At 37.6% G+C, this 24,698-nt stretch overlaps 1 protein-coding gene across 3 annotated transcripts in view; it reads right to left on the bottom strand.

Annotated features, from left to right (window-relative positions):
- Positions 1 to 1,787: 1,787 nt before the first annotated feature.
- CEP126 (centrosomal protein 126) overlaps positions 1,788 to 24,698 on the bottom strand; it is an 86,248-nt gene continuing 63,337 nt past the window's right edge. For 2 of the 3 annotated variants that reach the window (XM_008020628.3, XM_008020632.3), the window contains 4 exons: positions 22,047 to 22,122; positions 16,923 to 17,132; positions 10,006 to 10,073; positions 1,788 to 4,925 (listed from right to left, as the gene is read on the bottom strand). In XM_008020628.3, the coding sequence (XP_008018819.1) occupies positions 4,881 to 4,925; positions 10,006 to 10,073; positions 16,923 to 17,132; positions 22,047 to 22,122 (399 nt within the window). In that variant the 3' untranslated portion in view covers positions 1,788 to 4,880. Of the gene's footprint in view, positions 4,926 to 9,935; positions 9,969 to 10,005; positions 10,074 to 16,922; positions 17,133 to 22,046; positions 22,123 to 24,698 lie in introns of all 3 variants that reach the window. The other variant, XM_008020629.3, reaches the window with a different exon arrangement.

Here is a 24,698-nt window from a genome sequence, read left to right as displayed (position 1 = left end):
CGGGAGTTCAACCTTGTGCTCTCCGTGGTGCCCCCTGGTTCTTCAGATGGAAAGCACAAATTCAGTACATCACCACAACAGGAAGTAAGTTCAACGATTTTCACTTACAGATCCTGGGCAAGGAGGGCATAATGAGTCAGGAGGGCAGTCCTCTGTCCCCGGGTCATATAAGGCAGAAAGGAAGAGCCAGAGAGAAAGTGTGTCTAGCAGCATGTCTAAGGGAATGGAGTATGGGCCACTTTAACAAGCAAATGTCTAAATGGTCCATTTAAAGAGAGGCAGGAGAGCAGGGAGCCCAGTCTGCTAGGCAGGAGAGATCCATCCAAGTTCTTTTCGCTGGCCACCAGCTTGAGCCCTCTAGGTGCAATGTAGAACTGGAAATTGTGCCAAAGATGACTGAGCCCTGCTTTTGGCATGAGAAAGTTAAACTTACATTCAAAATGGATGCTGAGCAACATAAAATTATAAGAATTCTCTATATATCTCCCACATCAATCCAGCACCACAAGTTTTATTCTAGTATTCCCCCTTTCTGGGAAAGGCAAAATAATAGAAACAAAATCCAGAGGAGTGGTTGCTCAGGGCTGTATGAAGGAATTTTTGGTATGATAGGGCTGTTCTGCATGGTACAATAGTGGTGGGTATACAATGCTATGCATATGTCAACACCTACACAATTCTACAAAGAGTGAATTTACTGTATGCAAGTAAGAAAAACATCCAGGATGTTGGAAGAATCCAACGTGGGATACAGATTGTGACAAATGAATCTAACCGTGTTAAAATGAGTAAACTTGGTAAACTATCACTCCTGTAATCTTAGCGACTCAGGAGGCTGAGATGGGAAAGTGGTTTGAGGCCAGTGGTTCCAGTCTAGCCTGGGCAACACAGTGAGATCCCATCTCTAAAAAAGAAAAAAGAAAGAAAAATAAAAAAGCCGGGCATTGTGGTGCATGCCTCTAGTCCCAGATACTGGGAGACTGAGGTGGGAGGATCTCTTGAGCCCAGGAGTTCAAGCCTGCACTGAGCTATGATTGTGCCATTGCACCCCAGCCTGGGTGATAAAGTTAGACCCCCAACTCTTAAAAACAAAACAAAAACCCACCACAGTGAAGGTGGTAGAAAGGAAGGAACTGGCCTTAGTAATTTTGGAAAACTGTGTGTTGACTGAATAAGTAAGATTGGGCATGAAAAGAATGATAAAAATGCTGTACCTTAGTTGGCAAATTTGTTTCTCCTAAGTATGTGGATTAGCAATTCTGAAGCGAATTTTCATGTATATGAGAGTTAAATTAGTGCATGCATTGTGGCTCATGAGTGTCAGTTTTCTCAATGTCAAGATTCAAACATTTTGAGAATTTTTATATTAAAAATTTACAGGGATATAAAAACTAAATCACAGTTATACATTTAATTGATCATTTTTATTGTAAAGGGTAAATTACATGAAATTGACAATATTTAGTACATGTAATATCTATCAAAATACATACATGTAAATGTGTGTATATTTATATATGTTTACGGTACAGTTTTCGCAAAAAGCTTCAACATTCATAAGAAACACAGACATAGTTACTCTGGTGCAACACGGATTTAAAATAAGGCCATGGTAATCCTCCCTGATGCCAATTTTAAAATGAAGACTGTCTAAATTTTTCTGACCAGTTATTAGATGCCCTGCCTCTCCCAAATGTGTTTAAACTTTTCTTTCGATTATTTGATACCTTTGGCCCAAGAGATTACTATCTCTCTCTTTTTTTTTTAAACCGGGTCTCGCTTTGTCATTCAGGCTGGAGTGCAATGGCACGATGCCTGATCGCTGCAACCTCTGCCCCCTGGGCTCAAGCGATCTTCCCACCTCAGCCTCCCCAGTAGCTTGGACCACAGGCACACATCACCAAGTGCAGATTTTTTTTTTTTTTTTTGGTATTTTTAGTAGAGACGGGGTCTTGCCATGTTACCCAGGCTGGCCTTGAATTCCTGAGCTCAAACGATCCACCTGCCTCAGCCTCCCAAAGTGCTGGGATTACAGGTGTGAGCCAGAATGCCCGGCCTGAGATTACTGTCTAATAAGTTTCATAAGTTTTTCCATTGAGGAAAGTGATGCTTTCTTTGATTTCCTCTAAATTTACTTCTCCACATTTGAAAGGAGACTCTTCTTTTCCTTAGAACTTGAAGATACAGTGTGAAAGGGCATTTTTCTTTCTTATATTATTAAAAAAGTTATTTTTTAAAAAATAACAATTTTATTTATTATTTTATTTATTTATTTCTCGTGAGATGGAGTCTTGCTCTGTTGCCAGGCTGGAGTGTAGTGTTGCAATCTCAGCTCACTGCAACCTCCGCCTCCAGGGTTCAAGTGATTCTCCTGCCTCAGCCTCCTGAGTAGCTGGGACTACAGGTGCACGCCACCACCCCCAGCTAATTTTTGTGTTTTTAGTAGAGACAGGGTTTTACCATGTTGGCCAGGATGGTCTCAATCTTTTGACCTCGTGATCTGCCTGCCTTGGCCTCCCAAAGTGCTGGGATTACAGGTGTGAGCCACCATGCCCAGTCAACATTTTAATATTTTATATAGAGATGGGGTCTTGCTACATTGCCCAGGCTGGTCTCAAACTCCTGGGCTCAAGCAATCCTGCCTCGACCTTCCAAAGTGCTGGAATTACAGGCGTGTGCCAGTGTGTCCGGCCAAAAAATTTTATTTTTATTACATTTCCACTTTTCACTTTTATAGCATGCAAAGTGCTATTCTCTTCCACTTTAATTCACAAGGGATCTTTACTCTTTGTCTTCCCACTTTTGTCACTTTCAATGAACCCACCCTGTATCTACTAAAATTCTGGAGTAGCCATGGGTAGAATTGCATAAGAATTCTGGTCATACCACAGTTTCATAAAAGGACAATGCCATAATGTACAAGTTCTAATAAAATGCACATCTTATCTTGTTTCATCAGCTTACTATTTAGGCTTTTTTTTTTTTTTTGGCCTATTCCGACTTTGGATTTTAACTATTTTCAACTATCTTTTGCTTGTAGAGGCATTCTTTGGTTCCTAAGAGGCATTGAAGTGAGGGATTATTAACGGTGAAGCTAGTTTGGCATGCAGGATGCTGCTGTGTACATATATACTACTAGTGTACATGAATATAAACCCTTGTCTTTTTTTTTTTTTTTTTTTAAATAAAAGTGAGTTTCCATCTGAGGTGCTTAGAATGACTCAGAAACAACTTGGCACACTCTTCTGGCCTGCTTACCCCCATTGAAATGTTATTTTATAAATTACATCTTAATTCACATAATTTTTTCTTGATAGTATAAAAATTCTCAAGTATTTTCTAAAAGGGCACACAACTTTCTATTTAAAAGTCTAAGCACTAAATTTTCTGTTGCCTTCCTAAATCCTACTCTTATAATTCAAAATATAGGAAATCACAAATGTTTCCTTCATTAGGTCAATTTTTTCACTAATTTTCTTCATTGAAAAAGTGAATTCATTTTCTGTTTTCCCTCATTTCATCCAATAGTCTTCATTTCTACCAACAAGTTGTGGCAGAAAGAACATGGGTTTTGGAACCAGATAAACCTGAGTTTGAATCTTGATTCTCTCACTGTAGGTAGCTATGTGGCCTTGGGTAAGTTTAACTTCTTTAAGCCTCCAGTTTCTCATCTGTAAAATGGAGACAAAAATACCCATGGTTTGGGTGACTGGTCAGATTAAATAAAAAACATAGGCACAAAATCTGGTACGTGGTAGGCATTCAACATGTTAATGCATTTCTCACTGCATCAAGTGTTTCAAAACTAATTATGGGGAGGAACCAAAATTTAGTGTGTTATTAATAAAAGACCACATAACATGTTTTCTTAAAACTCTTAATTTCTAATTTTGATTCATTACCTTTTTAAAATTTTTTTTTAATTTTGAGGCCAGGTCTCACACTGTCACCCAGGCTGGTGTGCAGTGGCGAAACACAGCTCACCACAGCCTCAACCTCCCAGGTTCAAGTAATCCTCCTGGGTTTAAGTAATGCTCTTGCCTCAGGCCCCAAGGAGCTGGGACTACAGGTGCATGCCACCATGCCTGGTTAACTTTTGTATTTTTTGTAGAGACAGGGTTGCCCAGGCTGGTCACGAACTCCTGAGCTCAAGCCATCTGCCCACCTTGGCCTGCAAAGTGCTGGGATTACAGGCATGAGCCAACGGCCCTGGCTTGATTCATGACATTTTAATGAAAAATTTCATGTTTTTTCTGTATGCCAAAGTGCCATGTATGAAATTTGGAAGAACTGATGTAATTGTAGAGCCATAGGAAGTCCTCTCTTCACCATACAAAAAGGTAACCTTTGCTCTATTGCTGCCACTAACGGCCATTTTGTGGGATGTGGTAACTTTAGGAATATGTATTACACTGAAATGGGCAATTAAACAATCAAAATATGCCATACTTTATAAATATCTTATCAGTAAGTTAGAGGTTTAATAAAGAGGTTTAATAAACAGAAATTTTATTTAACATATATTTCAACATGGAATCTATAAATTACAAAGGAGCACTGTGAATTCTGTGGAAAAATGTTTGTTTGCTCTACTCACAAGCTTCATCCTTGTGGCATGTATTAAGAGCTAAGTTATGTCCTGCTTTTTGTTCAGGCAGGCATAATGTCGTTCATGGTATTCTCAGAACTTTGTTAAACTTCACTGCTTTGTTAAATGTCACAGCTCTGTTAAACTTCACTGCTCACAAAATCCGAGTTAGGACAAATGTTCACAGGGGTTGTTGCTCACATGTTTTCCCATGGCTGGTTTTGACAAAATAGAATGCATCTAGTCCTAGAGAAGTACATGAAAGGTCTTCTTAGACGGATTCTGCTGGAATTTATCTCTTGTCTCTGCAGCTGCTGGTTCTATCTTCTCTCTTCTCCTGGAAATCAGAAAGAAGAAACAAGCATGCAAACACATGCTGAAACAGTGCAGCCACAAACTAGGCTGCTATGTCAAATAGTGGCATATTCAATACATCCTCACATCATTCTCTCAGGTAATGATTTTAAGGTTGGAGAAGACTTTACAGATTATTTACCTCAACCCTTATGTTATTTTCATCAGTACTTTTCTACTCTAAAAGATAAAATTCCCATTTTGAAAATGTCCAATTTTACAATTTCATTAAAAATTCAGGGTTCAGGCTGGGCGCAGTGGCTCACGCCTGTAATCCCAGCACTTTGGGAGGCTGAGGTGGGCAGATCACGAAGTCAGGAGTTCGAGATCAGCCTGGCCAATACAGTAAAACCCTGTCTCTACTGAAAATACAAAAATTAGCTGGGTGTGGTGGCATATGCCTGTAATCCCAGCTGCTCGGGAGGCTGAGGCAGGAGAATCACTTGAACCTGGGAGGCAGAGGTTGCAGTGAGCCCAGATCGCTCCACTGTACTCCAGCCTGGGTAACAGAGCAAGATTCTGTCTCAAAATAATAATAATAATAATAAAATAAAATAAAAAAAATTCAGGGTTCAAAGTGAAATGATAAATTCTAATTTATTTGCACCTGCATTTAAAGCTCTTTATTTTAAATTTTCTTCTAGATAAATTCTGTTACCAATAAATCTCTATAGTTTGTATAGCAGAAACGGGAGTTCTTGTGAAAACAATGTCCAATGGAACTAATGATGAAAGGGCCTGGAACCCACATAGTTAGGCACGTCAGAAGGAAACCTATGGGAATGTTAGCCCCTGCGTCCTTCTCCAGTTGTCTCTCTCCCTTTTTGTAATGAATCTGTTTCATTTAGTCCCGGGAAGTTATTTTCTCCTTTTCAGTCTCTGAAATAATATTCATTTGGCTAACTCTGAAGCTTTTCTCAGAATTCAGAATGTTGTTCATCTCCTATATGTTCATATACCTGTGAAATTAGCGCTTTTTACACTGATTTATAGGAGGCCGCTTATTTTTATGTTTCCTCTATCAGACTGTACCCATCAGGAAAACAAAGCCATTATAAGAATTGTAGGACTAGGGTATTTATTACAGGAATTACATTTTGCCAAATATAGGAGCTGGGAAAATGAGGGTCTGGAAAAGGAAAACTGAAGGATCAGAGTATATGGGGCAAGGGATAAAAATGTAGCCTGCTCTACTGTGGGGGGCCAGTCAGGATCGGAGAAAGGATGACTAAGCAGGCTGTTTGAAACACTGGTGTGGGAAACAAATGGAAGCGTGCAGGGAAATCTGATAATCCGAGCATGCCCAAGCTGCTGAAGTGGAACTATGAACGGGGAGCTTGCTGGGGAAGTCTGTGGAAACTGCCGAATGTGGAACGACTCTGCTTTTCTGAAACTACTGTCTTGAGGTCTGCAGCCCAGTGCCTGGTGGTGGCCTGGGGCTGCTGTTGGCCAGCAGGGCCTGTAGTCATGAGGATGCTATAGAGTAGAGAGGAGTGAGCTGCTGGGCACCTTTGTATTTGTCCATCACTGACTAACCATGATCAAGATCTTCCAACAATAATGGCTTCTGGTCACTTTTGCCTTCTTTTGTGGCCAAAATTTCTAACCTAGAAACGTGAATCCTAGCCTTAGCAAAGCTGGCTATCTTGTGCTCATGATGTATTCTTAGAATGTAGCGAAGTTTCTGGCACATAGACAGCACTTAATATTTAATAAACGAAAGAAGAAATGGAAGACCATTTATACACTGCAAATGAGAAGCAAAGCAAAATTTGTCACTGAGACATGAAAGTGTTTCATAAATCTCTTTCTTGACTATAACAGTAATTCAACATTTTTGTAGTACTGCTGTTTTATTGATAGATTGGTGACTAAGAGAAGTCCAGCAAAAGAAGAATTTGTCACTGTATGTCCAGTACTGTCAATGGGAGAGGGTACTCGGATTGACTCCTTCACTGGCTTTCCTCATCAGTGCAGGCTACACTTTGATCCCCTTCCCAAGAACTCCCAGATGGACAAAGGACAGGGGAACAAGAAGGGTAGGTGACTTTCTTGTTTGTCATCACTGTTTCTAGACCAGTGTTTCTCATCCTTCGCTTCCCGTTCGAATTCTTCGGAGAGCTTAGAAATATCTAAATGCTGAAGCTGCTCTCAGGTATGACCCAGGCATCAATATTTTTTAAAGTTCTCCATGTGATTCCAATGTGTATCCATGTTTATGTTTCTATGTGAAGTTAGTGCTTCACATAGAACTAACTTGTGTTTCAAAGTTAGCTAGCAGCATTGGTATTACCTACTCACATCCCAGATCTACTACATTAGAAAATGTATTTACCAAGATCTGTAGGTGGTACAAAGTACACTAAAGTTTAAAAAGTGCTGTTTCAGACCATTTTTACCAGAACCCAGTGCCCAGGCAAAAAATAAAAAAAAGATTCAGTAACGTCTAGTTTTAACACTGAATGCTCTCACTCATAAGTGGGAGTTGAGCAATGAGAACACATGGACACAGGGAGGGGAACATCACACACCAGGGCCTGTCAGGGGAACATCACACACCAGGGCCTGTCAAGGGGTGGGGAGCTAGCGGAGGGAGAGCATTAGCGGAAATACCTAATGTAGATGATGGGTTGATGGGTGCCCCGTTACATGGCACGTGTATACCTATGTAACAACTCTGCACGTTCTGTACATGTATCCCAGAACTTAAAGTATAATTAAAAAAAAAAAAAAACTCTCAAGACAGAAGAGATATGGATCCTTAATGATGTACACTTCTTAGCAGTTTTTCAATTAGGATACACATCTAAAATTATTTGAAGATTGGTACACTAATACCTGTTTCTGCTCCCAGGAATGATGAAAATACTCTGAATATAAAAGTGTTCATATTCTGTAGACAGCCCAGAAATAATGCTGCACTTGTATAACCATCTGATCTTCAACAAAGTTGACAAAAACAAGCAATGGGGAAAGGATTCCCTATTCAATTAATGGTGCCGGGATAAGTGGCTAGCCATGTGCAGAAGACTGAAGCCGGACCCCTTCCTTATGCCATATACAAAAATCAACTCATGATGGATTAAATACTTAAATAAAGCCTAAAACTATAAAAACCCTGGAAGATAACCTAAGAAACACCATTCTGGACATAGGCCCTAGTAAAGATTTCATGATGAAGACACCAAACGCAATCGCAAGAAAAGCAAACATTGACAAATGGAACCTAACTAAAGAGCTTCTGCACAGCAAAATAAACCATCAACAGAGTAAACACACAACCTACAGAATGGGAGACAATATTTGCAAACTACACATCTGACAAAGTTCTAACATCCGAAATCTTTTTAAAAACTCTTTTGGAGATAGAGTTTTGCTCTTGTCGCCCAGGCTGGAGTGCAATGGCGCAATCTCGGCTCACTGCAACCTCCACCTCCCAGGTTCAAGCGATTCTCCTGCCTCAGCCTCCTGAGTATTTGAGAATACAGGTGCACACCACCACGCCCGGCTAATCTTTTGTATTTTTAGTAGAGACAGGGTTTCACCATGTTGGCCAGGCTGGTCTCAATCTACTGACCTCAGGTGATCCACCAGCCTCAGCCTCCCAAAGTGCTGGGATTACAGGCGTGAGCCACCGTGCCTGGTCTAATATTGAGAATCTATAAGGAACCTAAAACAAATTAACAAGCAAAAAACAACCCCATTAAAAAGTGGGCAAAGAACATGAACAGACATTTTTCAAAGGAAGACATACATGTGGCCAACAAGCATATGAAAAAAATTCAACATCACTAATCATTTGAAAAATGCAAATCAGAACCACAATGAGACAGCATCTCACACCAGTGAGAATGGCTATTATTAAAAAGTAAAAAAATAGCAGATCCTGGTGAGGCTGCGGAGAAAAGGGAATGCTTATACACTGTTCGTGGGAATGTAAATTACTTCAGTTATCGTGGAAAGCAGTGTGGCGATTTCTTAAAGAACTTAAAACAGAAGTACCATTCAACCCAGCAGTCCCATTATTGGGTATACACCCTGAAGGAATGCAAATCATTCTATCTTAAAGACATGCAGGGGTATGTTCATTGCAGCACTATTCACAAAGACATGGAATCAACCTAAATGCCCATCAATCGTAGACTGGATACAGAAAAATGTGGTATATGTAAACCATAGAATACTATGCAGCCATAAAAAAGACCAAGATCATGTCCTTTGCAGCAACATGGATAGAGCTGGAGGCCATAATCCTAAGTAAACTAATACATGAACAGAAAACCAAACACCACACGTTCTCAGTTACACGTGGGAGCTAAACATTGAGTACACATGAACACAAAAACAGGAAAAACAGACACTGGGGCCCAATTGAGGCCATGGAGGATGGGAGGAAGGAGAGGACTGAAAAACTACCTATCAGGTACTCTGCTTATTACCTGGGTGATAAAATAATCTATAAATGAAATCCCTGCGATACACAATTTACCTATTTAACAAACCTGCACATGTACCCCTGAGCCTAAACGTTAAAAAAAAATCGTCATATTTTGACCTTTCACTTTTTTTTTTTTTTTTTTTTTTGAGATGGAGTCTCGCTCTGTCACCTAGGCTGGAGTGCAGTGGCTGGATCTCAGCTCACTGCAAGCTCCACCTCCCGGGTTTATGCCATTCTCCTGCCTCAGCCTCCCGAGTAGCTGGGACTACAGGCACCCGCCACCTCGCCCGGCTAGTTTTTTGTATTTTTTAGTAGAGACGGGGTTTCACCGGGTTAGCCAGGATGGTCTCGATCTCCTGACCTCATGATCCGCCCGTCTTGGCCTCCCAAAGTGCTGGGATTACAGGCTTGAGCCACCGCGCCCAGCCCACATTTTTTTAAATGAGAGGATATTTGCATAATTCTAACAAACAGTCTTATAATAAAAAGCTGATTGAGGAGAAAACCTCTATAAACCAATCCCAAGAAATATTAATATTAATACAGGGTTCTTACCTGTATTGATATGTACATAAAATCAGAAGTTTCCTAGAAAAAGAAAAAAAGAGCTTCTTCAAATACTTACCAGAAGTGGTATTATTTGTAAAGTATTTTTTTTGATGGATGAGTTTTTGCAAATGGATTCTTGTATATCTGAAATAATTATACCACAATACCAAAATAATTTAGTTACATATACAGAAATAGAAGAATGACTAAAGAATCAATTATTAAATTCTGATGTATCAAAATATTCAAAATTGAGTAAGAAACTTTTTTCTATCACCCCCTAGAAATAGTCTTTATACTTATATTAGGTCCAAAAATGGAAGTAATTTGATTATAAACAATTACATAAAGCTTATGTTGATAAAAGAGAATTCCTAATACTTTTACTATTATATAACAATCTTCATTCAAATATTATGTTTTTTTCCCTTTCTTTTTTTTTTTAATCAAAAATATTAATTTCATCCTTGGAGCTTCTCAGAAAAAAAGAGATGTTTATTTAGTTATTGAGGCATAAAAAATTGAGTAACTTGGTTCCCTTTTCAATTTTTAGATTTTTGTTTATATAATAGCAAGCATCTGAGCAAAAAAAAAAAAATAATAATTCAGGCAGAATCTTTTACAGGAAGCATTTAAATATGTAGAAGTATCAAATAAAAATTTTAAAAATTCTCCAATTATTGCCTTTTTTCTTTATCTGCATAATTTTGCATCTTAAACTCATAGCCTTAGTTCATGATTGTAGCTCCCTGCTTTTTATTAATATATTATTTGAAAATTTAGTTTTAATTTAAAAATACAGAATATATAAAACATATATGCATATTTTAATTAATACTTATAAAGCTAATGTCTGTGTAACCACCTAGATTAAGAAATTTGAACATTATCACTACCTTGGAAGCTTCCTGTCACTTCCTGCCTACACAATGCCCTATGGATTTCATTTCCTTCCCTCACCCAGAGAGGTAACCAACCCACTATACTGGTTTCTTTGTGATTTTAGCACATATTAATTGCAAGCATGCAAAATAATATTGTTTAGTTTTATCTGTTTTTAGACTTCATATAAATAGAATTGTACTGTCTTTATTCTCCTGTGATTTACCTTTTTTGCCCCGAATTATAAATTTTTAGATTCATCAATGATGATGTGTGTAGCTGTAGTTTGTTTATTTTCTTTTTGTTTTTTCTGTTGCTGTTTCAGTTTGGAAAATTTTTTGTTGACCTATATTCAAGTTCACTGATTCGTCAGTGGTGTCTTGAGTCTAATGATGAACACATATAAAACATTTTCCATTTCTGTAACTTTTCTTTCTCACACATCTGTCTCTCATAGTTTTCATCTCTCTGCTGAAATTCTCCATCTGTTCATGCACGTTGTCTATCTCTCTCGTGTTGTTCATCTTTCCCACTATAACCTTTAGCATATTAGTCATAATTATTTAAGTTACCTGATAGTTCCAACATCTTGGTCATCTTTGCATCTTATTCATTGATTGCTTTGTCCCTTGATAGTGTTTTTTTCTCTTGTTCTTTTGGTATGTCTCATAATTTTTGACTGAATGCTGGACATGATTTTTGGAATACTAGGAACCGAGGTAGATAGTATTTGTGTCTTGAAATGAGTATATGCACTTCTGCCACTTCTCCTAGGTCACTGGAGGGTATGTGTGTGTGTAGGTGTGTGCAGTGTGTATGTGTAGATGTTTAAAACCTTAGTAGGGAATTTGAGCTTTTTTTTTTTTTTTTTTTTTTTGAGACAGGGTCTCCCTCTGTTGCCCAAGCTGGAGTGCAGTGCTGTGATCACAGCTCATTGCAGCCTTGACCTCCTTGGGCTCAGGTTATCCTCCTACTTCAGCCTCTGGAGTAGCTGGGACCACAGGCCTGTGCCACCATGCCTAATTTTTTTTGAATTTTTTGTAGATACAAGGTTTCACCATGTTGCCCAGCTGGTCTCAAACTCCTGGGCTCAAGCGATCTGACTGCCTCAGCCTCCCTGAGTGGTTTGGGTTTTGTTGTTGCTGTAACCAACTACAGTACATTACTAACATTACTAATTTCAAATTCCATTAGTGTTACTCTGTACTTATGCAGGGGTCTTGGAGAGTCCCCCCACCCCTTGAAATGTTCCTGTTCTGCCCTCATGTTTTCGCCTTCCTACATGTGTGTACAGTAGACGGGATCTCTCCCTATGCCCTTGCCTGTCTCCCAGTAGTAGATTTATTTGTTACTTGGTACTTGCTGGTCTGGTGGTGGGGAAGTAGGGTAATTTTTCTGTTGCCCTGGTCCAGGCTCAGTCTTAAGCAGACCCTGTGTGCCCCCCCTTTCTCCTGCTCCTCCTTCCCATGACAGTTAACTTTGCCTTGTATCTTTGGCAGATTTTGTGTAAGAGAATTTTAGACCCCTCCTCTAACAGTAGGATACCTCTAATGGTTTTGGCCCAGGAATGTTTCTTGCTCCTCTCCCAGGGGTAGAGGCTTTTTTTCCTTTACTTTTTCCCTATCCCCAGTAAGTCTTCACCTGTGCCTTGAGAGCAATCAAGAAGGTATGCTGCCTCTGTCCCAGATGGCCTTCATTCTGCAGGGGGCAAGGTTCTGTATGGGGGGGCGCTTCATGCCTTTCCTACAGCAGTGGCTGCTGCCCTTTGTCAGGCCTGCACTACTGAGGAAGGGTTTCTCTTGTCCCCTGTTCTGCCTCCTATTTTCCTCATGAACACTCAATGTAGATCCATGGAGAAGAATCTGAGTAGGTGTGAAGTTCCCTTGTGCCTATGGCTCCCAGAGGTTCTACATCCTCACAGTAGTCCACATTCATCTTTTAGCAATCTGTTGAAAATTTAAACAGAATTTCTAAGATCAGCTTGATGGAACCCGACATTTCCCTCTCTCATATTCTCCCATGGGTGAGAAAATGTTCACGACCTGTCTCTCTTTAGATGTTTATGTGTTTTCTTGGATGCTAGGCTACTTGGTTGTGATGCGACCTCAGCTCTCTAATTGGCTCAAGAAAAGTTATACTTTTGCCATTTATCTTTTATTGTTCTTAGAATGGGATTGATACATTCTGGCCTTCTACATTTTAGGAGGAAATATAATATGTGTGTGGTTCTGAACCATAGGTGATTTTTGCCACCCAGGGGATATTTGGTAAAGTCTGGGAGCACTTGTCATGATAGGGAAGTGCTATGGCATCTAGTGGGTAGAGGCCAGGGATGCTGCTAAACATGTTACAATGCACTAGACAGTCTCCCACAATAAAGCATTATCCAGCTCAAAATGTCAACGGTGCTGAGGTAGAGAAAACCTGATAGATACATAAAGTATTTCTATTATTGTTCAGATCTAAATATTTAGAAATTCCTATTATATTTTTTTTCTTCAGAATCATGATTTATTTAGAAACTTGTTTCTTAATGGTTATCTTTTAGTTAGTAGATTTTAGGTAAATTGCATTGTGGTTAGAGGATGTGGGCTGTGTGACTCCGATCCTTTGAAACGTGTTAAGGCTTGTTTCATGGTCTTATATATGGTTCATTTTATAAAGGTTGTATGTTTACTTACAAAGAACATGTCCCTTTGATCAGTTTTGTTAATCATATTTAATTTTTATACATCTATTTGACTTTTTAAATCTATTTGTTCTATCAATTACTGACAATGGTATGTTAAAATCACCCACCATGGTTAAAATTATTTTATATATTTTGAGGCTGTGTTCTTAAGTGCATATAAAAATCTTATGTATTTCTTCTGAAGTAAGATTTTGCTCATCATAAAGTGATTTTTTTTTTTTTTTTTTTTTTTTTTTTTTGAGACGGAGTCTTGCTCTGTTGCCCACCTGGAGTGCAGTGGTGCGATCTCGGCTCACTGCAACCTCCACCTCCCAGGTTCAAGCGATTCTCCTGCCTCAGCCTCCCGAGTAGCTGTGACTACAGGCACGCACCACCACACTCAGATAATTTTTGTATTTTTAGTAGAAACGGGGTTTCACCATGTTGGCCAGGATGGTCTCGATCTCTTGACCTTGTGATCCGCCTGCTTCGGCCTCCCAAAGTGCTGGGATTACAGGAGTGAGCCACTGCGCCTGGCCCAAAGTGATACTTTTTATGTCTAATAATGATTTCTATTTAAAAGTGAATCAAAACCAGCTTTCCTTTGGTTAAAACTTGCTTGGCATACCTTTTCCATCTTTTTTTGCTTTCAGTTTTTTAATATCCTTATGTTTTAAATATATTGTTTATAAACAGAATATAGTTTCAACGTAAAGTTCCATTTAACAACCTCTTTCAACTGTAGCACTTACTACATTTACAGTTATTGTAAATATACTCCTACATATAATCTTACAGTATTTCTTCTATGTTTATTTTTCTCTCCTTTGTTGCTTTATTTCTGATTGATTTGTCAGCTTTTATGTGCCACTTTTCCTTCTCTACCAGATTGGAAGTTGTATATTACATTTCTAGTTCTTTAGTTGTGACTCTAGCAATTATCACAGGCATACTTCAGTTATCAATATCTAACTTTAATCTAGGACTTTACCCAATTCCCTAACAATATAAACATCCTACTATACTTTAACTCCATTTATGCCCTCTCAACTTATGTACTATTATTGATAGGTATTTTAATTCTAACCTTTTTCTCTCTGAAACATATACTACTTTATTATATTTATTGTTTTATGCAGTGTTTGTTGAAATTTACTCTCTCAGACTGTCCATCTGAGGTTAACTGCACTTTCTGCCTGGTGAAGTGCAGTGAGAATTTTCTTTAGCAAGTCTGCTGTTAACAAAGTCTCTTGGTTTTTGTCTGAACATGTTTTTAATTCACCCCTCTTCTTGAGAGACATTTTCATGGGTATTAAATGGCCGGGCGTGGTGGCTCACGCCTGTAATCCCAGCACTTTGGGAGGCCGAGGAGAGTGGATCATGAGGTCAGGAGATCGAGAGCATCCTGGCTAACACGGTGAAACCCCCTCTCTACTAAAAAATACAAAAAATTAGCCAGGCGTGGCAGCGGGCGCCTGTAGTCCCAGCTACTCGGGAGGCTAAGGCAGGAGAATGGCATGAACCTGGGAGGCGGAGCTTGCAGTGAGCTGAGATTGACCCATTGCACTCCAGCCTGGGCGACAGAGCGAGACTCCGTCTCAAAAAAAAGAAGGTATTAAATTTGAAAGTTACTTTCTCTCAGCACATTGGACATATTATCAATATCTCCTGAGTTTTTTTCATTGTTTTCTGCCTTTTTTGTTGCTGATTAAAATTAACTGTGATGTATCTTGTGGTAATTTCTTTTTATTTATTTTGAAATACGTTGGGTTGTTGAACTTGTAGGTTGGTATTGTTCATCAAATTGGAAAAGTTGTCAACCATTATCACTTTAGATATTGTTTCTGGCCTTTCAGGCTTTTAAATTTACTCTTTTGTGTCTTTTAAGCTCTATATCATATTTTCCATCTCTTTGTCTCTCTAAGATATATTGTGGATAAATTTCTTTGATTCATGTTCTAGTTTACTAATTCTCTCTTCGGATGTCTGTAATCTGGTGGTTAAACCAACTACTAAATTTTACATTTCAATTATTATATTTTCAATTTCCAGGCATTCTATTTTGGCCCTTTTTCAAATCTGTTTGTTCTTTCTTTATAGTTTCTTATTTTCTGCATGTTTAAGTTTAAAAATGATTGCATTTTTTGCATTTTAAAACTTACTTCTGATAACTTTAGAGCATACAAGCACAGTTATTTATAGTTTGTTATAGTTTGTGCCTGGTCATTTCATTATCTAAATCCTTTCTGGGTCTATTTATTCTGTTTTGTGGATTGTTTTGATTTTTTTTTTTCTTGATGCCTTTTTTTGTTATGGATTAAGTTATTTACTTTTTTTTTTTGTGGGCTGCTCATTTTCCTTGGATTTCACTTATGATAATTCTATGAGGACTGGAATATAGGTCTAGAAGATATATAAATGTACTTTTCCCAAGTGTTTTGGAATACTACCAGTTTGAGATCATTCTAAATTAAATTCTTTGCTTGAGATCTTAAGAACTACTCAAGTAATGTGAGTATGGGCTGTAAATTAGTGTGATACTTGTACTAGACTGTGATTCTACATTCTCAGGGATCATTTTTCCTCTATCACCTGCTCAATACTGAAGTTTAAAAAATGAAAGCTTTTTTTTTTTTTTAGGAAAAATTCCCTCTTCCTGTGCTGCCTCCTCTGTGTGTGCATGTGTGGTGCTGCCTCCTGTGTGTGTGCCATGTGTGGTGCTGCCTCCTGTGTGTGTGCATGTGTGGTGCTGCCTCCTGTGTGTGTGCATGTGTGGTGCTGCCTCCTGTGTGTGTGCATGTGTGGTGCTGCCTCCTGTGTGTGTGCATGTGTGGTGCTGCCTCCTCTGTGAATGCATGTGTGGTGCAGAGCTCGTTGGGTGGCCCAGCTTTATGATGAAAAGATCTTCTATGAGACTACTCATCTTGAGTAGGCCTGTTCCCTTTTTTCTATGAGGCCATGGAAAGCAAAGTTCAATTTCACTCCATGAGTTAAATATCCTCAGGACAAGAGCTAGCTGCAGCACTCTTCTTATTTTTTGAGTTCTTATCTACATTTAGTTCTTGGTCTTAAGCATTTCTTACATTCTTACTAGATCATCACTATATTGCAGGTTTAAAAAATACTTAATCAAGCATTTATGGTTGTTTTGATGGATGGTCAGTATAGATACGTAGCCTGTCCATTGCTGAAACAGAAGTCTATTCATATACTCCAAAAAGACGGATAAGTCTGCCAAATAAGTTGACATAATCATAAATGATATGGCATACTTGAACTAGTATTCAAATATGTTCTGAATGGTTATACACTCAATTAAGTAGTTGGTCATATGGATACATTTTGTATTTTTCCTTTCAATTTTTAAATTAAAGTTTAAATTAAAATTATCTAAGTGAAAAATGCAGTATTTCTTATAAGAGGTGTTCTTCCATACTTACAATGTAGTCTTTCATTGAGATCATTAAGGGACTCTAAGATCTTCTGTTCTTCAGCTGATAGTGTGCAGATGTTGAATTGTTGAGTTTTATTTAAAGGTAGATTTGATTTCTGTATCTGTTTGCTATTCAAGACAGTCAGAATCTCATCCTCCGGCAGTGATGCTTTCACTAAGTTTTCAGCCATCAAAAACTCAGAAGTACTATCTGAAACTACAGAAACTTATATCAGTTATTCTTTGATCCCCTTTTGTCTTTGAGATCAGCCCTGATACATACTTACACATACTTAACTGTCTGAATGTATTCATATTACAAACAGAAACCTAGTAAATATCTGCTACTTTGATTTCATCTATCAGGATTCTCTATCTAGCATTTTCCCATCCTTCATTTTTAAAAAAAGGATATTGAAAATGAAAGCAGTGAGTTAATAAAAATTCCCAGAGTATTACTTAACTAAAGAAAAAAATATTTAATGTAGATAGTTTTTGTAATATGTTTATTATTCATTGGTTGTACAAAAAAGATGACAGAGACCGTTTTTATAATAGTAGTTATAATGAATTATAAAAAAGTAAGACACAAAAAAGCTTAAGGAAACATTAGAAACTTTGATGATCAGCTGAACACAACTGACAGCCTAGAAACAGACCTAGTTACATATTAGAACATGTGATCAAAGAAGCATCAAAGACTTGACAGAAGGGAAAGATGATTTTATAAATTAGTTGTTGCTTATAAAAGAATCAATTTGGGCTGGGTGCAGTGGCTCATGCCTCTAATCCCAGCACCTTGGAAGGCTGAGGCGGGTAGTTCACTTGAGGTCAGGAGTTCGAGAGCAGGCTGGCCAATATAGTGAAACCTCGTCTCTACTAAAAATACAAAAATTAGCCAGGTGTTATTGTGGGCGCTTATAATCCCAGCTACTTGGAAGGCTGAGGCAGGAGAAGCACTTGAACCTGGGAGGTGGAGGTTGCAGTGAGCTGAGATTACGCTACTGTGCTCCAGCCTGGGTGACAGACTCTGTCTCAAAAAAAAAAAAAAAAAAAAAAAAAAAAAAAAAAAAAAAAATCAATTCGTAGTTTTATTTCCCACTGTTTGTTAAAACAAATTCCAAAGACATTAAAGACAAACTTAAGGAATCAACCCATTAATTAAAGCAACCCTGAAGAAAATGAAACAAATGTTTCTGAATTTCTATATTGGGAAGGTTCTTCGACAAAGCTTAAAAGTAATGGAGAAATCAGTAAAAGAAAAAAGACTAAAACATGTTTATTTAAAGCCAGTCTTCCCTAATATACTTTAAATTTCTGAAGAGCAACACTTTATATATTTTGTTCATTATTATAAATGTTAAGTATTACTTATTCAAAAATGCTTGGGACTAGATGTGTTTCAGGTTTTGGATTTTTTTTAGAATTTTGGATATTTGCATACACATGAGATATGTTGGTGATGAGACCTAGGTTTAAACATGAAACTTGGCTGGGTGTGGTGGCTCATGCTTGTAATCCTGGCACTTTGGGAGGCTGAAGTAGGTGGATCACCTGAGGTCAGGAGTTCAAGACCAGCCTGGCCAACATGGTGAAGCCTCGTCTCAACTAAAAATACAAAAATTACCCAGGTGTGGTGGCATATGCCTGTCATCCCAGCTACTTGGGAGGCTGATGCAAGAGAATTGCTTGAACTTGAGAGGCGGAGGTTGCAATGAGCTGAGATTGCACCACTGCACTCTAGCCTAGGTGACAAGAGTGAGACTGTTTCAAAAAAAAAAAGAAAAAAAAATGAAACTCATTTATGTTTCATATATACCTTATACACATACCTGAGGTAATTTTATATAATATTTTAAATAATTTTGTCCATGAAATGAAGTTGGTGCATATTGAACCATCAGAAAGCAAAGATATCACTGTATCAGCAATCTATGTGGATGATCTGTGGTTGTTTGGCATCACTGTTATTCCTGACTCCAAATTTATATCTACTGAAAAGCAATAATGTTCTTACACCTCTTCACACATAAGTACTTAACAGTAAAAAATAAGATGTATCCTTCAAACTGTGAGAAAATAATGTGTTCAGAGCAACTAAGCACCACAGTAACATCACCAGAATTCCTGTGTCAGCTGTTCAGCAACAGCAACAAGGAACAATGGCAGGCTTCCAACCTTAGGTATTATGTTACATTTTGATCAAATGGTTACTGTACACTGAATTTTCTTTTTTTAGGTGAGAAGAAACATCAGAAGCAGCTGAGGCACAAGGAAGTGGGTCCTCTAGGGATGAGGAAATATTCTGCTAGATGACCTTAAAAAACTGTTTCTTCCAGAGTCTTTTGCGTTAACATTTACAATGTTTTTTTTTTTTTTTTTTGGTCTTTGATTTTATAAACAGGCATAATTTCTTCTTGTTATGAGTGCACACTGCTCTAGTCATTCAATAAACCCATCACACATTTTTATCATATTGTCAATTGGCACTTTTTTTTTTTTTTGCAGTGTTAACAATGTCATTATCATCACTATTATCACAATCATCTTAATTCAGAGGTCTTTTGGCTATTTCACCATTGGTTAATGAAACACCTGGAGTCTTATTATCGATGTTAATAACCTCTTTGATATCCAGTTCTTCCAGCTTACTGATAGACTCTGAAGGTATATTTTTTGCTTATGTAATGATGTCAGACATCATTTTTTTCTCACTTGACATACGGAATCCTTCAGTCACTACCTTGTTCATCATCATCACTGAATATAGTTGCAGGCCAGAGGTTGTGCCAGGAATGCACAACTGTGTCTTCAGTCCCTGTGTTTCAAGTGTTTGCAACAGCATGTATGGCATCCTTCATGCTAAACTCGTTTTGAAAACCTTCTACATCCACACCTCTGTTCACTGTTGCTGGCATGCTGTTCAAGAAAGTGTTTATATACATTTACTCTTCATCTATCTAAGGATACTCTGGTCACATGGCTGAATTAATGAAGTAATATTTGGGGGAAAACACATGGCAAAAACATTATTTTTGATGAGAATTTCAGCTGGAGGATGAACAGAACAGTTGTCAAAGAATAACAAAATCTTGTGGTCATCATTCGATCCAGCTTCCCTGATATAAAATGTTTGTGAATCCAATCAGAAAAGATGTCCCTGGTGATCCATGTCCTTTTGTTAGCATATTAATGGCCTGGTAAGAAATTCACTCCTTGAAAACAGTGAGGATACAAGATTTTGCCTATCATAGCAAGTTTACACTTAGGTGTGACTGAGTCATTAGCACACCCCAGCAGTTATTCTGTTATTCTTAATTCTTATAGGGGCTGTCTCATCAGCTATAGTCAATGTCTTTCTTGAGTAACACCACCAAGACAGTGATATTTCATCAGCAACATATACTTGTTCTGGTGTCAGATTTTCATCAGTGATGACCTTGGCAAACTCTTCAATTAATTTCTCTGCTGCTTTGTAGATAAAATTGTGCTGCTTGATCACCACAAATCTTTAAAAATAATGCTGTGTCTTAAATGCTGTGTCTATAACCAGCCTGTTGAATATTCATAGTTCTCTTCAATTTTCAGTTCATCATGATAGATCTTTGCTTGTTTCATGATTAGCATATCATTAAGTGGCACATGTTCACTGCGACGCTGAGGGATCCACTCTTTGACTTCATGATTGAAGTCCTATGTAGTGTTTTTATATTTTGCATTAACTTCTGTTCATCTCATCCAAAATAGAACTTTAACAGTTTATCCTTCTGTTTCTTCACATCATATATTGTGGTCTTTCCAACACCATCCTTTTCTATATGACATTTTACACTTATGTTGCTGGTCTAGTTTCTCCAACAGTTTGACTTTCTGTGCTATTGATAAACAGAAATGTTTCCTCTTTTTCTTATCACTGCTACCCACACGGGTATCTTCAGATCTTTTTGATATTTTCAACAATATCTTTATACCACAAAGCAGAGAAAAAGCAAAAAAATAAATATAGTGAGTAATGCATGTAGGTCTTGGCCCTATGTGGGGCCTCGTGGGGAATCTGCCATTGGTACATGTACCATTTTATTACTCCTCGTGAGGATGCTTACATGGGGGAATCCGGGTATGCATGGAAAAGATATAGCACAGCTGAAGAGGGTTGAGGGGATCTTTTTTCCCCTTGGGGATGCTAAATAAACTGTGTGGTATGAGTCTGTGTTTTAGCTGTGACCCATCACATGAAGCCAGGTGTAAAATTTTCCATTTGTGGTATAATATCAGGGGTCAAAAAACTTTGGACTTTGGAGCATTTTTGATTTGGAAATATTTGGATTAGGGATATTCAACATGTACATCCAATACCTACTTACAAGCAGAAGATTAGCTCTCAATAATCATTTATTGAATGAACAAATAAAAATTAAAACTTATGTGAAAATACAATATAAGTAGAATAACATGCAAATAGTAAAGTAGTGAAAACATCTTCAACTAATATAAGAATTAGAATCCTTGATAGCTAAAGAATTTGTAGACATTAGTAAGAAAATTTCAAACTCTAATATCTAAGCTAAGAAAAAAGAGTACAGAGAGACAGTTCACCAAAAAATACACAGAAAAGCAATTAAGCATAATATTAATGAAAGGTATAGAAATCAAAACTAACATAATACTATTTTTTTTGTCTATAGCAAATATGAAAAGATTCTACCTCAAGTTGACATACAACACTGGACATATACTACGAGAACAATTTTGAATAATACTTTTCTGGAAAATACTTTAGTAATATATATGAAAAGCCATATCAATGCTTATTTTTTTGATCCAGTATTCATTTAATACACAGAGTTTAATTCAATAAATATTTACTGGCTGGCATTTACAAGTCAGTTACTATAATTTTAATTCTGGAAATCTAACCTACAGAAATAAGTAAAAATCAGAAAATAACTTGATGTAGAATTTAGAATAAAGAAACACTGACAATGACCTAGATGTGCAGAGGTGAGGAGAGTTCAGGTTCTAAATGATGGTTTAAGAATTACATAATACATTAGCATCTGAGAATAGGCATACAAGAAAAAAAAATCACTGGGAACAAAGATCAGAGGAAAATGTTTAAACTAAAACGTACCTTCTTCAACATAAGAAGTACCCCTTGTAGTTTGTTTTGGCTCACTTGAACTTAGCTGGACACTTTGTCCACAATTCTACAAAAATAGAATATTGAATTAAAACATATTTCCATATTTAAAATTCGTATGTACATGAACTTTTAAAAAACATTTAATTACTATATATATTTTCAGCTATAATTGTTCACGTAACTTGTATATTACATTTTTTAGAGCTATAATTGTTCACGTAACTTGTATATTACATTTTTATTATAATAAGAATTATTATAATAAAGAATTTCTATGGTAACAGAATATTATGAATAATGTTTTATGTCCACTAAAAAATTTTCAGGTTATGATATTGTCCTGGATATTTGGAAGAGGTAAAGTGAGTAGGATGGTAATCAAAAGTGCCAATTAGGCCAGCACAGTGGCTCATGCTTGTAATCCCAACACTTAGGGAGGCCGAGGTGGGCGGATCACAAGGTCAGGAGATCGAGACCATCCTGGCTAACCCGGTGAAATCCCGTCTCTACTAAAAAATACAAAAAACTAGCCGGGTGAGGTGGCGGGCGCCTGTAGTCCCAGCTACTCGGGAGGCTGAGGTAGGAGAAAGGCGTAAACCCGGGAGGCGGAGCTTGCAGTGAGCTGAGATCTGGCCACTGCACTCCAGCCTGGGCGACAAAGCGAGACTCTGTCTCAAAAAAAAAAAATTAGCTGTGAGTGGTGGCACACACTTGTGGTCCCAGCTACTTGGGAGGCTGAGGCAGGAGAATCACTTGAACCCAGGAGGTGGAGGTTGCAGTGATCTGAGATTGCGCCACTGCACTCCAGCCTGGGTGACAGATCGAGACTCTGTCTCAAAAATAAAAGAAGTGCTAATTAAAGAAAAAGTAAGAAATTACCTTAAAGTTTATAACCTAGTTGGTTTATCATTGTAAGTGTGAATCACAACTATTAGCCAAAAGCATCTGACTACAGCTAATGCCAAGAATAGGTAATTATCTTATATGACAAAACTTAAAACACAAATAGCTGCCCCAATGCTGCACAGAACCTTGAAAATGGAAGTCTCAGAATACTGGCAAAAAGTGTACGCATCCAACACTTTCTGAGAGATACCAACTTCCCTTCCCTGAATATGGTCTACCTCCTTCTTTATTACCATTCTCTTTCACTTTAAGAAATAATTGTTTTCTGTCACATAAAACTGCCTGGCTATGACTATATGTAACTTTTGTTCAATCTGATCTGATGAGAAACTGCAGATTTTTGCAACAGCTCTCCTTCAGTAGATCTCACAGTCTTGTTTGATCTCCATTATAGACTTGAGAAACCTTGGACTGAAACCCTGGTGCAAACCTTTTCTACCTTTCACTTATCTCTTTGAGATTTTCTCCATATAGATGTCATAGGCTGGAGAAAATCCGGTATGATAACATGCATTTCCTAATACAAGGTGACAAGGGCCACTGCTGTAGTAACTGAACCCTTGCTTAGGCTCTGGAATAAAAAACAAAAACGAAAACAAGTCAAAATAATAAGGATGAAAAAATTTGATTCAGGAACACTGACCTATTCTTAGGCTAACAAGTGTTTGGAAGGTATGTAAGTGGATGGGTGAAGATCTGTATGTGAAAGTGGAAGGGAGGCTTCTGAAAAGGACAAAAATGGGCTCTAAACATATTAAGAATGCCAAAGAGCAAGAGACAGAAGAATAGAATAAGACCTAGTAAAATAAAAATGAATTTACAGAGGGCACTAATAACAAGCATTTAAAATTTTGTTAGTTCGTTTTCTTGGTTATAATTACATATTACTTTTAAATTTATAATATATTAAGAAAATAAGGAAAAAATAAGGGTAAAGATGTTTTTGCATTGTGCATTTTGAGATGTTGGATGGGAACACAGCAGTTGAAATGGAAGGACTTATTAGGCATTATTGTATTTGTAATCAGGAAGTTATATCTGTAATTAACCATTACACTATTAAGCAATAAAAATATATGGGTAATGGGATTAACTTTGTTTACATAAATATACAACTAAATGACTTGTTTTGCTGATAAGATTACATCATTGTTGATTATTCTCCATATAATAATCTTATCCATATAAAAATCAGTACTTCCTATAATATACAAATCATAGCACCTTCAACCAGTAACTTGGAATATAAATTCTTCGTAAGGCATTTTATTATAAATATTCCAGTTTTATTTTAAAAAGTCAGAGTGACATTTAAAGTGGAAACTCCCAAGTGAAATGCTATTTACTTATCTATCTAGACTTTTAATATTCTAAAGTCAATCCCTGGATCAAGTTAGACCTCTACAAAATGCCATATTTGACTTCATTTACTTAGCTCTTACAGAATTACCTCCATTTATTTTAATTTTATTTCATTTTTTTGAGAGACAGGGTCTCGCTCTGTCACCTGGGCTGGAGTACACTGGCACAATTATAGTTTACTGCAGCCTCAAACTCCTGGGCTCATGCATCCTCCCACCTCAGCCTCCCAGGTAGCTGGGACTACAGGCATGCACGAGCATGCCTGGTTAATTTTTTTATTTTTATTTTTGTGGAGATGAGGTCTTGCTATGTTACCTATACTGGTCTTGAACTCCTGAGCTCAAGTAATCCTCCTGCCTTGGCCTCCCAAAC

This window comes from Chlorocebus sabaeus, chromosome 1 (assembly GCF_047675955.1).
Source record: "Chlorocebus sabaeus isolate Y175 chromosome 1, mChlSab1.0.hap1, whole genome shotgun sequence".
NCBI lineage: Eukaryota > Metazoa > Chordata > Mammalia > Primates > Cercopithecidae > Chlorocebus > Chlorocebus sabaeus.
The sequence above is the reverse complement of the archived record's forward strand: the minus strand, read 5'-3'. Positions and strand labels throughout refer to the sequence as shown.